General features: G+C 41.0%; 1 protein-coding gene and 1 non-coding gene across 2 annotated transcripts; both read left to right on the forward strand.

Annotated features, from left to right (window-relative positions):
* Positions 1 to 4458: 4458 nt before the first annotated feature.
* Positions 4459 to 15269, forward strand: hspa9 (heat shock protein 9). The gene is made up of 16 exons (XM_041943668.1): positions 4459 to 4759; positions 5720 to 5778; positions 6039 to 6126; positions 7210 to 7391; positions 7602 to 7726; positions 7853 to 7926; positions 8684 to 8790; positions 8968 to 9130; positions 9214 to 9306; positions 10037 to 10246; positions 10983 to 11210; positions 11342 to 11564; positions 11981 to 12075; positions 12262 to 12354; positions 12662 to 12802; positions 13909 to 15269. The coding sequence occupies exons 1-16, from the start codon at positions 4679 to 4681 to the stop codon at positions 13990 to 13992; spliced, it is 2046 nt and encodes a 681-aa protein (XP_041799602.1). The 5' UTR covers positions 4459 to 4678; the 3' UTR covers positions 13993 to 15269.
* LOC121612111 lies at positions 9490 to 9691 on the forward strand. Its single transcript, XR_006007131.1, has one exon. It is a non-coding gene; the product is annotated as a small nucleolar RNA SNORA74 (small nucleolar RNA).
* Positions 15270 to 16267: the final 998 nt, after the last annotated feature.

Genomic DNA, 16267 nt, shown 5'->3' on the forward strand with positions numbered 1-16267 from the left:
ACACAAGCAAACAAGGGACAAGGTTCATTTGTCATGACCCGTGCTCTGCACGCCATTTCCCATTGTGTATTGTCTTTGCATGGTTTTTGTCACATCCTGTTTTATTTTGAAGGTTCATGTTATGTGTCTTTGGGTTACTTTACTTCCTGTGTTTTCCCTCCCTTGTGATTGTCTGATTGTTTCCACCTGTGTGTCATTAGTGATCCCTCCTTGTGTATTTAAGTCTGTGTCTTCCCCCTGTCTTTGTTGGGTCGTTGTCTGCTCTACTTTGCTGTCTTGTCACCTCAAGGTCTTTCATAGTCGTTTGTTTCTTCCTCCTATGGGAGCCTTTTTTTTGTTTTTTATTTTAGTCATTGATAATTTGTTCATAGTCTTGTCTTTGTCTATAGTCCTGCCACTGTTTATGTGAGTTTCTTGTGTTGTCTTAGTCTTTCCCCTGCTCCGTTGAGTTTGCGTGCTCTGTGTTTATTCATTGTTTCCCTGTGTTGTTTCGTTGTATGTATAGCCCTTGCCCCTTGTGTGTGTGCTTAATCATAGTTTGCTTAGTTGTGGTTTTTTCGTTGTGTTCAACCTCCAATCCACATCACAGACTACAGACCCAGTTTCCCTCCTCACCCAACAGGAACTACCCCCCAGTCCCCCACCCAGCCTCTACATAACATCTGATCAGGTGAAGAAGGAGCTCAAGAGGACGAAGAGGAGGAAGGCTACTGGCCCTGATGGCATCAGCTCCAGACTGCTCAGAGATTGTGCAGATCAGCTCTGTGGAGTTGTTCAGCACATAACTTGAGCCTCAGCCTGGAGAGAGTTCCTGCCCTGTGGAAAACTTCCTGTGTGGTTCCAGTGCCAAAGACTGTGCATCCCAGGGAGCCCAACCACTTCAGGCCTGTAGCCTTAACTTCCCACCTGATGAAGACACTGGAGAGGATTATACTTAACCATCTTCGTCACCTGGTGGGCAGCGAGCTGGACCCCCTACAGTTTGCATACCGACCAGGCATTGGTGTGGAAGACGCTATCATCTACCTGCTCCATCGCTCTCTTTCCCACCTGGAGAGCACTGGGAGCACAGTGAGGGTCATGTTCTCTGACTTCTCCAGTGCTTTCAACATGATCCAGCCATCACTGCTGAGGGGGAAGCTGGAAGGAGCCGGAGTAGACTGTCACCTGAGTGCATGGACCACCTCACCAACAGACCACAGTATGTGAGGCTTCACGACTGTGTGTCAGATGTGGCAGTTTGCGGCGCTGGAGCTCTGCAGGGTACTGTGCGCTCTCTTTTCCTCTTCACCCTCTACACATCGGATTTCAGACACAACACAACCAGCCGCCACCTCCAGAAGTTCTCCAACAATACAGCCATCGTTGGATGTGTATCGCAGGGGAACGACTTGGAATACAGGGAAGTCATCACTAACTTTGTGTGGACTAAACCACCTGCACATCAATGCTGGCAAGACCTAGGAGATGGTAACTGACTTCCGCAGAAAAGCACCACAGACTACACCGGTGTGCATCCAGGGTTTTGACATTGAGATCTTGGATCTGTGGAAGCTCTGAGAGGGACAGAAAGAGACTTAATAAACTGGTCAGGAGAGCTGGTTCTGTCCTGGACTGCCCTCTGGACACCACTGAGGATGTAGGTGAGAGGACGATGTTAGCCAAGCTGACATCCATCACTAACAACCCCTCCCACCCCCTGCATGACACAGTGGGGGCCCTCAGCAGCTCCTCTAGTAACAGACTGTTGCATCCAGTGTGTAAGAAGGAACCCTACCACAGATCCTTCATTCCATCAACTGTCAGATTAGACTGTGTTGATGTTGTTTGACAGATTACGCTCATATCCATACTTTTGTGCAATATTACATATTTCCTTTACATTTTGTGCAATATTACATAGCATTTACTGTTTTGTATAGTTTATTCTTCTGTGCAATAGTAGTAACAATATTTATTGTTATTTTTAATTGGACGACAGCTTAGATTGTTCTTTTCCACAGCTACTGGGGCAATACACACTTTACATATTTCTTACATATATATTTTTCTACATATTTTATTTTGAAGTATTATTATTATGAAGTTGAATTCCATTTTGCTTGTATAATATGTACATATATATAGTCTACTGTTTATTTTGTATTTTGTTTTTTTCAACTGTCCTCTACCTCTGCTGCTTTTTTTTCTTCCCACTGCTATCACATGCTGCTGTAATGCCCACATTTCCCTGACTGGGGATAAATAAAGTTTTATCTTATCTTATCTTATCGCTTGCCAGAGGGCTGCTGAGAGAGCAGACTGTGGCTGGGGTGGGTGTTATCTTTTGGCATCCTGTAATTTTATATTGGTTGACATGTCATCTGGAATGATAACTTAAATCAGTTAGCCCTGACCTCCCTCTGTAATCTTGTCTGAATGGGGCTTTAGAGCCTGCAGACGTGCTAGTGGCTCTGTGAGTCTGTACTTAGGTACAGCAATGTTTTGAACTAAATGCTAATGTTAGCATGTCACTGTGCCAACAATGGCAATGCTAACATGCTTATTTTAAGAGGGTATAAAAATTACCAAGTTCACTATCTTATTTTAGCATGTTAGCATCCTAACATATGCTAATTAGTAGTAAATCTAAAGTGAATACAAAGTGAATACATGCTAATAGTTATGAGAAGATCATGGAGCTGTTAAAAGTAAACATTTTATTGCTATAATGGTTTATGGCTTTTGATTTAAAACAAGTGTGCACAATTGTGAGCTGTGAAATTAATTTCAAGTCCATGGACTCCTGTTCATGAACGAATTAATGAACACGACATCATGCTATCTGAAATGAATACATTTACATACATTATGTCATAAAGGCATTTGGGCTCAAAAGCATGGCAACAGGCTGTGATTGCTAAATGTACTGTCAGTACTTTTCCATATGAGCACAAAGCTAATACTGGAAACCTGCCAGAGCTGCATTTTAAATCAACATGTACCAGTGCAAAAGCTTGCAGATGGACATGGTGAGAAAATAAAAGAAAAACAGAGTGAAAAGTAGAGAAGTGAAAGAAATCCACAGCTGTATGCTGAATATGTTTTAGAAAAAAATCTCTAAATAGATTTAGCTTTCACTTTTAGTGTATAAAAAGGTTTTTTTTATAGCTACTCTCTTTCCAGTCTTTTCCAAATCCCGTACTGTGTCCCTTAAAGGCTGAACATGAAATTTGTTAATCAAGCAACGGATTACTGTTAAAATTTAATGCATTGTTAAGTATGTTATCTGTCACCTTTAAGAAGGAAAGTATGTTTGTGATGCTTTATCTCATAAATTCCCGGCAAAATACATTTGTTTCCTCATCTCTATACAGCCACAACGGTGCACTTCAATGTTAAGAATCGAATGGATCCCTCCAATGAATTTTTTAAGATTCAACCTGGACATAGACTATTAATTTGGTCAGTTTTGCAATATTTTAATGTAAAGGCTGTTATGAAGCCAGAGGTTAGGACTACTAGGAGCCTTGCTCAAGGGCCTTATCCTGGTTGATATTAGCAGATGTTACATACTGACTTCTATAACCATTCACTGCTGCCACCCAGTGGCAAACATTAAGCTCATGTCATTGGTTTTTCACAGACTCTTCTAAAATATAATTCATGGATTAATTCTTTTCTTACAGACATCATTATTTTTGCTGTAATGTTTGAGAAATTAGTATATATTGACTTCATTCACTAGTGGTGATTCCTATTGCCTCTAAACTAGGGAGAAACAACTGGTCAATTATTTGATTAGTTGACTGACAGAAAGATAGCTAACAACTATTTTGATACAAAATGTATTGTGTCATTTTTAAACCAAAATGCCAATCATTGTCTAGTTCTAGCTTTTCTTATGTGGTTTTATACAGTGTGTTTGGTTGTCAAACTTTGCATTTGTTCGGTGTCACCATACTGTGTCTGTTAAGGAAGGCAATGGAAAAAGGCTGCTCCCCGGTTGAATAAAAGTTGCACCTTATCATGTTTGGATATAGATTTCTCAAACATTTTTAGATATTAATATTAATTTTCGTAGAGTTATTTGAACATACAATATTCTGCATAAACAACAGTAATCGTGTTTCATGTTCCAGCTGCATGTTCATTCAGCATCCCTGACGTAACACATGTGAAAGCTCCTGCGTACCCCTTGTTACATCATGACCTTCACATGCCCACTGCGTGTATCTGCCCTATTCGGTTCATGATCACAAAAAAGCAAAACGTAGCAAAAATGTGTTTAGTTCCTATATTAAAAAACGTTTGATGCTTTATGTATATTCTATTATTAATACAAGGCATGTATTTATTTATAAACAAATCTGTAATATTTTCTTAACTGTTAAAATCATTCAGGCGGTAAATGTGCAACCCAAGTAGGGGTCCTTCGACGGTGCATGGTGCAACATGTGTTGGATAATTCCAGAAGAAGCTTCGTAGTTCCTTTGCTGGTGCTGTCTGGAGATAAGCAGTTTTGCTGGACCTGAGCATTACCTCTACCCAGGATACACCAACCAGACGGCTAAAGACACCCGGAGAGTTTGCATCTTTTAGCTTTCTTGGCTGTTCAACAGTTCGGGCAGTCTGTTTCGACATAAAACACTGCGAACGTTTTATTAAATTTAGTTAGCCTATTAGCTTACTTGTAAAAATGTTGAGTGCCGCTAGAAGCGTTTCAAGGACTCTCCCGACAAGGAACTGTACAAGAAATGTGTCCTCTATAATCAAGAAGGTGAGTCCCAAACATACGCACAAACGTATATTTCATGTGTTAATTTTGAGCGTGGTTATGAGATTTGACAAGCAGCCGGCTAGCTCAGCATGCTAATAGCGTTAGCTTGAGGCCAGCTTGCAACATCGTGACGAGCGAAATGTCATTTGTAAGTAGCTACAAAGGACGGGCCAGTGTTATCTAACTGAAAAGGTCAACACGAATACGTTTTGTTGCAGAACACAACGTCACCAGTGTCTTCATTTTTACATCTCATCATGAGTTAGCAGTTGCAGTGCTGGAGTGATACTAGGTTATTGGGGCTAAGCTAACAGCCATTTTGCGATACCTTTTTATGTCAAGTATCTGAATTGCGTTTAAACGATAATTGTACTACTATCTTAGTAACTCGATTTAAGTCAGTATGTGCATTGTGAGATAGTGGCTCCCTGGTTCAGACTGCAGCGGATGAATGAATCGGTGACCTTCAATGAGATGTCCCCCCTCCCACATGCTGTAACATTTCTCACATGTCCTTCCAAACTTGAATGAACACGCTTGTACCTTATCGGTATCTGTCTGTGAAATTCCTGACATAAATGACGAGTACGATGTTATGTTGTCAGACATAACATCGTACTCATCATTAATGAGCTCTGATGGACTTCGGTGGGTTTCTCCACTGCCATTCAGCATTTTTCCACCTTCAGAGTTAAATGTGTATGGCAGTGTTTATGTGGTTTATTATTAAAATGGTTTTACAAGACCTACACCTCTTAGTCCTCTGGGCTTCTCCAGTAATGGTCGTAAGGCAAACTTTCGTTATTGTTTTATCATGTTGTAAGTTACAGCATTTTTTCTCACGCTGATTAAAAAAAAAATAACAAAACTGCCATGAACTATTATTCATGTTGTTATAGGTTATTGATTTAAGCCAGTGTTTGGTAACAATTGTATAACGGTTTTGTGATGTATTCTTAGGCATGCTGGAATGGCTTCAAACCAGATGCTCTCAGAGCTCTGTCCAGGCGGGACTATGCGTGAGTATCAGCACAAAACTTAAGATAGCATAATGTGTCCTCTGTACTACATGGAAAATGTGACTTTTAATGATAATTTCCCACATTAGTAATTTACTAGAGTAGTACTACAACTAGTTACTAGAGTGCCAAATAGTACATTTTCTGTTATGGTGTATAGCCCCAGACGGAGGAGTACATATTATTTCTGATGACTATTGAAACTTTCTACTTGTATGATACATGTATAATAGTTAGTGTGTATGTGCTGTGCATTGTAGGTCAGAAGCTGTCAAAGGTGCGGTCATTGGCATCGACCTGGGAACCACCAACTCATGTGTTGCAGTCATGGAGGGTAAACAGGCCAAGGTGAGGATGAACAGACACTTCACACATCTTTCATGAGTAGTACTGAATGTGCTTAGTTTTTATAGCTCAGTTGAGTTTTTTGGCCTTGACAGTTCAGTATGTTAACACTGAAAGTTAAATGTTGACCATCAAGGGGCCAATATACTTCATCAGAAGTGATTGTCAGATGGTTAAATAGTCTTTTGAAACTCCCTCAAACCAGACGTTTCTGCCCTTGGATAGAGAGGGCTGTGTCTGACTGTTTTTGTGAATGATATTGCTCTCCCACTCTCTGATCACCCTGTTTAAATCTCACAACTGACTGCTCACTCCAGGCTTTTTGACAGGGGCATGAACTGACTTTGAATTCCAATTTTCCACTGCCACTGTTTGTAAAACCCGTTTCACCAGCCTATAAGACCATTAAAGCGTCTTGAATTTAATATATGCAAACAGCAACTGGTGGTTTCTAGAAGTCTGTGTGTAGTTTTTCCTTGATTACTGATTTCTTGGGTCTTGGATACAGATTCTTCTCATCCAATGTACTCCCTGATGTGTTTTGGATTTCTTTGAGTCTTGCTTACTAATAAATATACACATGACAGTATGCTCCATGGACCTGGAAAATGTTGTTTAGTATCAATGGCTTGAGCTAGAACGTTTTCCCCTCTTTGTTTTGTGGCACCTTGAGTGACACTGTCCTTGTTTCTGTTGGTGTCTTTCAGTTGAGTTTGTTTACCTTCATGCTGTGACTAAACACCACTTTGTAGACAATGTAGCTAAATAATGGCCTCCACTGTATTTGCTTTGAGAATGTTTGACCAAACAAGTTCTGACACGATCTTTATCGACATTAAGAACATTCTTATCTAACTTTGGTAGTTTTTTTTGGTAGTAATTTAGTTTCATGGAAACAAGGATTGGTTTGTTACACAAAGTCATTTATTTAATTATTTAAGAGGCAATTATTTTCTTTATGCTCTGTTTGACAGACAGCTTAGAGTAAAGAAGACCGTCAAATAGTCAGTCAGGGTAGATGAATGGTCATCCTCCAATCTGAAATTGCATGAAAGATATACTGAAGGATTTCTCCTTGCTTCTCAGGTGTTGGAGAATGCAGAAGGAGCCAGGACGACTCCTTCAGTCATCGCCTTCACGGCTGAAGGGGAGCGTCTGGTGGGCATGCCCGCGAAACGGCAGGCTGTTACCAACCCTCAGAACACACTGTACGCCACCAAGAGGCTGATCGGACGTCGCTTTGATGACCCCGAGGTCCAGAAAGACCTGTGAGTGCATCTTTGGCCTCATTATTTGAAATACTCTGCATTTGCATGCGCTCACATGAGAAGTCATGTTTTTTAAATAACCTCCTGGAAAATGGAGATTAATTTCACACTTTTCAGTTTTGGGGAAGAGAATGCATCGTGCACTTAGAGACCTCCTTCAGGATCAGTTTCCTGGGATCAATTCTTAACCATAATTTATTTCATTCACAGGAAGAATGTCCCATACAAGATTGTGCGTGCTTCTAATGGTGACGCCTGGGTGGAGGCTCATGGGAAAATGTACTCCCCCAGCCAGGCTGGAGCTTTCGTCCTGATGAAGATGAAGGAAACTGCAGGTATGACTACAAATACACTGGATAAATACTGCTAGTCTCTAACACTAGCAGCTAGTGTTTCTTTGACATTTACGTCATCCATATGTGAGCATTAGTTTGGATAATGATTGGGTATTTGTGTTGCAGAGAACTACCTGGGAACCAAAGTGAAGAACGCTGTGGTCACCGTGCCAGCCTACTTCAATGACTCTCAGAGACAGGTACACACGGCTCTCAGGTGTCTAGTACACTCAACCCTCAACCCTCCACCATGCAGCAGCATGATTTTGAAAGTTGAACTTTTGTTAAGCACCATGTACTCGTATTGGTGTCTTGATGTGCTTTCACCTACTGGAGTTTTTAAAGTTAAATTTCTGTTAATCTCCCAAAACTAGTAAATCATCTATTGAAGGTTGTCGCCTTTGAAAAAATACACTATTCTGAAGACTGTTTGTAAAACACCTTTAATATGACTGTACAGGTAAGCATGTGCAGAAAGGGGCTAGATTATTCAAAATATAAAAAGTTATTGTAAGGAGCATTTAAAGAAATTGAGGAAAAAATGAGCCAGTTCTGATAAATCTTGCCAGCATGAGGCATTTTTATTCTCATGGAATATTTATTATGGAAAAAAATACAGCCTTTCTACATCTGCTTTTCAAAGTGACCCATGCTACTATCTGTCTCCACCTGAGGCTCCATTACAATTTTGGCAAGTAGAGATGTAGCTGTCACTCATCGTCGTGTCATTTTTCACACATGTACCTTCTGTAACCTTGGTCTGGAGAGCACTCAGTGTAGGTGAGAACCTACATTAGATGTTTGTTATAGAGAAGCGTTAAAGAATAAGCAGTCACTTCTGGTCATATTCGTTTGGTTTGCTAATTTCTCTCACTTTGCTAATAGTGTGGACAAAATATTGGATGGCCAGCCCCTCACGACATTCCCTAATGTTTGATGTATTTCTGTGACTTCCAGGCTACCAAAGATGCCGGTCAGATTTCTGGTCTGAACGTCCTGCGTGTGATCAATGAGCCAACAGCTGCTGCCCTGGCCTACGGACTGGACAAAACCCAGGATAAGATGTGAGTAGAGACGGACGAGCACCACCACTGCTACCGTCAGTCATATCAGTTCTTACTGAAACATGGAAACAGTCAGCATGTTAAGTGGTTCTGCTTAGATTCACACTGAATGTGCTTGATACTTTACTCGGTTTTTGATGTCCCTCTGTTATTAAATTGATTTGTGTCTGTTTCCAGCATTGCTGTGTATGATCTGGGAGGAGGTACATTTGATATCTCAGTCCTGGAAATCCAGAAGGGAGTTTTTGAGGTTAAGTCCACCAATGGTGACACCTTCCTCGGAGGAGAAGACTTTGACCAGCATCTCCTCAAACATATTGTCAAAGAGTTCAAGAGAGAGGTAAGTAATTGACATCTCTGTCTGTAGATGCACCTCTCACCTGTAGCTCAGTCTTTCATGAGTGTTTTGTTTTGTGTTTTCAGACCGGTGTGGATCTGATGAAAGACAGCATGGCTCTTCAGAGGGTCCGAGAGGCTGCTGAGAAGGCCAAGTGTGAGCTGTCATCTTCATTGCAGGTACACAGAACACCTTAGTCAAAAAACACACATTTCTGATGAGCTTAGATACAAATTTAGGTCTGATAGGAACTAGAAGTTATACTTCAAACCAAACTCTGTCAGAACATACAGAGTGACTAAAAACCTTTTGGCACTCCGTATTCCACTTTTTTCAGATTATCTGAAACCTTGAAGTCACAGTCCAGCTCTCAGTCAGCTGTCCAGACAGTGCGTGTGTCTGGCTCAGTGTTACAGTGCTGGTAGAGAAGGTCCTGTGTTGTACTTCACTGCAGCAGGTTCTGTTTTAGAGTCTGCTGCTGCTGACTGCTGCAGGGCTCGGCCCAGTGAGAGTGGACTGTCCTGATACTGACAGCAGGACAGGCCTAGTACAGGGCCATACAAACCTCTGATGTCAGATAGGAATCTATTAGAGATTTGCTTGTTTCCATAGAAAGCCAGTGTAGTATTGATCAGCTGTACTGAATCATATCTGAGAGTCATTCATTTTTCTGACAATTGTTGATTGGTTAGGGCTATATATGAAATGTCTGAAATGAGATAAATTACATCTAATACTGATACACAATGTAAGCTCAAGAAGATGCCTGTAGCAGTGTTGAGTGTTTGATAACCAACAGGAAACAAAATGTATTATTTATTATATATGGCTGTCATCAGACATTTTGTTCCTGGTAATTTGAAGTGGTGAAAGCCAAAGTGATCTCATTGTGCTTGTCCTCCCTTCCAGACTGACATCAACCTCCCCTACCTGACCATGGATGCCTCTGGTCCTAAACATCTCAACATGAAGCTGACTCGTGCTCAGTTTGAAGGCATTGTGGCTGATCTGATCCGCCGCACCGTGGCCCCCTGTCAGAAGGCCATGCAAGATGCTGAGGTATCCAAGGCAGACATAGGAGAGGTGCTCCTCGTCGGAGGCATGAGCCGAATGCCCAAGGTACAGTATGACCCCTGAGCCCTGCAGCCTTTTAGAAGGGGAGCAGTAAAATAACACGCAGCTACAAATATGTCAGGCATGACACTAATCTAAGACTTACTTCCACTGTGGCAAGGTGACATTATTCTGCCATTAAACCAATATGCTACCTGAAATCGGAAACATGATTACAGGGTTTTCTGGCAACGATTAGCAGTCACACACAGACTAATTTTTTTCTTGGAAATCATGTAATTTCCATTTGAAGAGTCATTGTGGAGAATATCATAATCCAGTCAGTGTTGCAAAGACTGTGACATCTGCTGGCTGAAAGTGGCATTACAAGAGCAGACAGGGTTTTAACATATTTGTGTTTAGCTCTGTCAGTTATTAATTAAAATATTAAATAGTTGCTTTCAGCCACATGACATTTCGTATTTGGTGCAATTTTGACATGCAACCATAAAATTAACAAGTTTTAATTTTATATGTAATTGAAATAGAAAACTATTCTCTTTTGGTCATTTACTGTAAAGTGTGTCTTCCCATTCACTTTACTTTATCTCATCCTTTCTGTTGTAAATGTTCTACTTGTGTGGACTTTTATTTTGAAAATTAATGGACAATAATGATTATTATTGCTGTGCACAAAAAACAAAACCCAGAAAGCCTCAGCAGACCATCATCAGTTGTGATTCTTGTAGGTTAAGTATAACTACTACTACACAAGTGTAACACTCAGTGTTTGTCTCTGCAGGTTCAGCAAACAGTTCAGGACCTGTTTGGCCGCGCCCCCAGCAAGTCCGTCAACCCCGATGAAGCTGTTGCCATTGGAGCAGCCATCCAGGGTGGTGTTTTGGCCGGTGATGTCACTGATGTGCTGCTGTTGGATGTGACACCACTGTCTCTGGGTATTGAGACCCTGGGTGGAGTTTTCACCAAACTCATTAACAGGAACACCACCATTCCCACTAAGAAGAGCCAGGTACATAAATCAGCAGTGCGGGTTGATGTGACTGCTTTATATTGAGCTATTTACCTCTTTCTATAGACTCTTTTAGAAATGTGTTGACAGAAGTAAATATGCCTGAAGTACCTTTATTTGCTCCCCTCCAGGTGTTCTCCACAGCAGCTGACGGACAGACCCAGGTAGAGATTAAGGTGTGTCAGGGAGAGAGGGAGATGGCGACAGACAACAAGGTGCTGGGTCAGTTCACTCTGGTGGGGATCCCCCCCGCCCCCCGAGGTGTTCCTCAGATTGAGGTCACGTTCGACATCGACGCCAACGGCATCGTCCACGTCTCCGCTAAGGACAAGGGCACAGGCCGAGAACAGCAGAGTGAGTGTCATTTAGCAGAAGTTACATTAAGTGTTCTGTTTGTGTGTTTGCTGAGAATAATTTCACGTCTTATCAGTTCACTTCGTTTAGCATTCACTCTCAATAGTTCAGCCTTCAGTAAGAATGAATTCTGGATGCTTATGTTTATTCATGTGGCTATAACCACGGAGGACTGAACAGTTTTGTACTCTTGTAGAATAGTCGATAAGCTTGGCAACAAAATGTTGTTCCAGTAAACAAACACAGAATATTTGGCTTTAATTAAAGGGTTTATGAATGAAATGCGGTTTGGAGGAACATTTTGGGGATTTTGCTCCAAGTGTTCTCCGCCTTCTTTTCACCGTCACTACTTTTAATTAGTAGATATGAAACTGCTGCCTAATGAGTGTCCTCTCATCTCTCTGCGCTCTCCTCAGTTGTAATCCAGTCTTCAGGAGGTCTCAGCAAAGACGACATTGAGAACATGATCAAGAATGCTGAGAGGTACGCAGAGGAGGACAGGAGGAAGAAGGTAAAGATGAGAAACAGAAGTGGATTAACACCAAAATAAAAACTCTCTACATTTGAATGTGATTCAGTTTTGGGTTTGTTCACAGCATTTCTACACATTTCCTCTCCTTCCCTGATGTGTTTGGTCGGTGTGTACTGCAAAGCCACACTGTTGACCCCCCTCTAATACTCATTTTATTGTGCACAGGACCGCGTGGAGGCTGTCAACATGGCTGAGGGCATCATCCATGACACAGAATCCAAGATGGAGGAGTTCAAAGACCAGCTTCCCGCTGACGAGGTGAAACCTCAGTCTTTAATTTCAGTTTACTCAGATGAAGTGTGTGCTGGAAATTTGACTTTGGACTATTAAATGCAAACCTTGCTTCATGGATGAGTTGAATTCATTGTTGAGATAGTGGGTACAAACCGTTTTATGTAGCTTTCTGAAAGTATAGGAAGGATTTGACGACAGTGTCTGCTGTGCTCTGTATCTGTACCGTGAAGATGATTATCCTGTTGTGATCCTCCAATTTGTACCGCTCATGTCTCTATATGTGACACAACTTAATGTGCCCTTGTTTCCTTTCCAATCTGTCCACTCACAGTGTGCCAAACTGAAGGAGGAGATCACAAAGGTCAGAGATCTTCTGGCCAACAAGGACTCAGAAACAGGAGAGAACATCAAACAGGCGGCCACCACCCTGCAGCAGGCGTCACTGAAACTCTTCGAAATGGCCTACAAGAAGGTAGGAACATGCATCCACACAGTAACCGTTTGTCCGTTACAAAGGACACTAATCAAAAAATTGTTAGGTCATGGTTGAGATGTTTGCAAGCATCTGTCTCACAGACACCACTTGTAGTGTTTGTTAAATGGAAGATGGACCGTGTTTCCTAGAAGCTTTGGTTGTAAAGACACCATCTGTTATTGCTGTAATACCAAATCTAATTGAAAAGTGGCACTTGTCCAACTTGGCAGCACTCAAGTGGCATTTTATAATTAATCTGTAGCAGACAACAGTGAGATGTTAGTTGAAGTAGGGCAATGACAGAAAGGATGCTCTAATAAAGACCAAAGAAATGTACAAAAACAATAGAGAAAATGAGGAAGTGGTTATTAACATGGTTGATGTAAGAAAACATGAACATCAATTCAGTTCTGAAATATGTCAATATATTTTTCTTGTATGTTCAGATGGTATACTTGTTACACACAGTGAAGTGTTTTATTTTAAAAGGTCTGTCATTTCCTCATGAGTTCGGGGAAAAGACCTGCTCTGTTTCAAACCATGTACTGTAAATAATCATTCATTATTTAAAATTTTTTTTTTTTTTTTTTTTAAGAGGGCTGCAACTAGCAATTTTTTGTCATAATCGATTAGTGTGCAGATCTTTTTCCTTCGAGTCGTCGATAAAACTCTTGGCCTGTACAGCTAATTGTGGAAAAAAAAGGTGAAAAACACCAATCACGATTTCTTAAAACCCAAAGTGATGATTTCAGATTGGTTTGTGGACCGAGACTCAGTTTACCATCATATGTTTTTGTGGAGTCGTTTCAGGTCTGTTATTTATTCTGCTTGTCTGTGGATATTGACATTATTGGATGTTCAGCTCGGTTTCGTGGGGCACTGACTAAAAGCTTCTGGCTTACACTAGCAATTGTTTGTAATGAATTAATTGGGAATGTACCAATTTTAGTCTCTACTTACACTAAGTACCATATTTCATGATTCTTTCAAACAAAAGAAAATCCTGAAATATGAAAACAAATGTAAAGAAATTGTCTGACCTGTAAAATGAGGCGCTACCAGCTTCAGTCTGGAAGTTCTAACATGTTCCTTCCGTCCTGCAGATGGCAGCAGAGCGGGACAGCGGCAGCAGCGGCAGCAGCAGCTCGGGCTCATCAGAGGGAGAGAAGAAAGAAGGCCAGCAGTAGACCTTTGCACTTGGGTGTCACTTGGTTTCCATGACAACAGAGGACTGTCAGGCTCCGGGGTGGACTGGATGGGGAGTGGCAGTCTTGAGTGACAAGCTGAATCTTAGTCATTCTCACTATAATATATTATTCTACTGTGTTTTGGCAGTAAAATACTCTAGCAAAAAGATAATGTCAGTGAATGCTCCTCAATGTTCTATGATATCCTCTCTGTCTGTAATTTAATTGTCTCATAAACAATGTTGTATGTTTTATTTTTACAAAGCTGTTAATTTACATTCTGAGGTAGTAAAAGTTCTTTTTTTGTCTAAGACGTCGTGTAGGTTTCACATGTTTTTTTTTTTTTTTTTTCCAGCTTGTTTTTGGCTCCGATCATTTTTGTTTGTTTGTACCAGTTGAGCTGAGTTCAAAAGCTTGTACACTGTTTGAGCTTTGGTTCCAAGGACAGCCCTCCCGTCTACATAGCCCAATGTTGTACAGTGCTCTCCATCAGTTATAGCTATCTTGTTATAATAGTGCGCTCAACAACTTGGAGGTGGGAAGTTACTGCATAAAATGTTATAAAAAGTATAAAAGTATATTTGACATTTTATGTCAGAAAGTTGTCACTTCTCAGTTGTTCTGAGTGCACTCTAAAGAGTTACCAACTGAAGCAGAACTGCTGGAATGAGGTGTTCATTTCATCAGTTTTATTCTTAATCTCTAAAAACATTCATCTGTGTCACTTGGAGAGGAATTATGACCCTGTTTGTTCCAATTTCTTGTGTCCTCTGACACTTTAAACAGGCTTGTTAGGCCTGTCTCAGTCTCATACTGACTCATGGAGGAAATATAATGTGCGTGTGTGAGGATGAGGTCAGGCTTTAGTTCATTTGTCTCTTTTAAGGTTTGAAGAATGGAAGGCCTTGATCTGTTAGAAACCCTGTCTTTGAGGATAGCTGACTCCTGTTAAAGTAAAAAGAAGTCAGGTGAATGTGGGTGTTGACATTGCACAGCAGAGGATGAGGCCTTAGTTGACTCATTTCAGACACACAACAAGAGGAAGAGCTGCGATGCAAGCAGCAGTACAGGACTGTGGATGTTCAGTACGAGACTGGCCTTGTCATTTCTCTCCAGAAGGAAGTTTAGTTGCTGCCATAAACTGCTCTGTGTAATGTGATTGTTGCTTCGTGCCTGCCTGATAGTGATCCAGGAGCTCTGAGTGAAGGAAGCAAAGAGGCAGGCAGGAGGCGGCGTATTGAATTGAAAGTGGGGGTGGTCTGTTTTTTTTTGGGGGGGGGGTGTGATTATATTACTGGAGTGAAAATTGAGGGTCACGATAACTGTTGCTGTCTTTTATAATAAAAAAATGAACTGTAACTCTGTGGTGTGGTGATAGTTGGTAGGATCAGTACGTGGAGTTTTTCATTCTTAGTGTGTTTTTATGAAACTAAAAATAGCACATTAAGCTTTTCAGGAGTAAACTGACATTCCCATTAGCCTCAGTTGTATGCTGTGTTTAGTGCTAATTAGCATGCTAACACACTTAGCTGACAAGACACACCTGCTAAATAGTAGCATTTTAGAATATTCCATTTTCATTGTGAGCATGTTAGCATAAGTCAAAGCTTGAGGGTACCTAAGTACTGCCTCACAGAGCTGCCAGTCCAGCTGTAGACTTGCTTGATTTTATATGAGTCCACAAAACGGTTAAAAATACACTAAAACATACATATATATATTGAGCCACAAGTAGTGGTTCCAGGTGTTCAAACCCTTTTGTGCCCAACAGATAGAGTCATGCACACTCAAAGTTCTCCCATTTGTCCCTCTTTCATTGGATTTAAACAGATTTCAAACACAAACACATATAAGTCAGTTTAATCAGGATTGCTTGAAGACCTCGTGAGTTATGAGCAAATATGTGATGGCCGATGCCCTCTTGCAAAAATCAATATGGCACGTCAGACTTTGGTTAATATTTGCCTCCAGAGTGTAACACCTTAATAGGCTAAACTGTCCACTGGCTTTGGCTTTGAGAAACAGGTTTTCAGTTATGGCCATGTTCCTGCTGAAGGCAAAACTTCTTGGTGGATGGTGGCCAAGTTTTTTGACAGATCTTGCTCATTTTAGTGTTGATATGTTCAAAATCCAACAAATTCTATTCACATTACTCTTTCACTGAAACATTTAAAATGGCAGAGAATCAATCATGGTGGATGGTCCAGGAGGTTTTTCAAGCCCATCTGGCTCGTGATGTGACTGTTGTGGCCTAACCCTCCAGAATGGAATTTTT

The sequence above is a fragment of the Chelmon rostratus genome, chromosome 9, assembly GCF_017976325.1.
Source record: "Chelmon rostratus isolate fCheRos1 chromosome 9, fCheRos1.pri, whole genome shotgun sequence".
Taxonomy (NCBI): domain Eukaryota; kingdom Metazoa; phylum Chordata; class Actinopteri; order Chaetodontiformes; family Chaetodontidae; genus Chelmon; species Chelmon rostratus.

Bases quoted from the DNA above. Each gene is read 5' to 3' on its own strand.
- hspa9 (XM_041943668.1), top strand. From the start codon at position 4,679: ATGTTGAGTGCCGCTAGAAGCGTTTCAAGGACTCTCCCGACAAGGAAC. The intron at 4,760-5,719 runs GTGAGTCCCAAA...ATGTATTCTTAG, and splicing joins TGTCCTCTATAATCAAGAAG to GCATGCTGGAATGGCTTCAA. The intron at 5,779-6,038 runs GTGAGTATCAGC...TGTGCATTGTAG, and splicing joins CTGTCCAGGCGGGACTATGC to GTCAGAAGCTGTCAAAGGTG.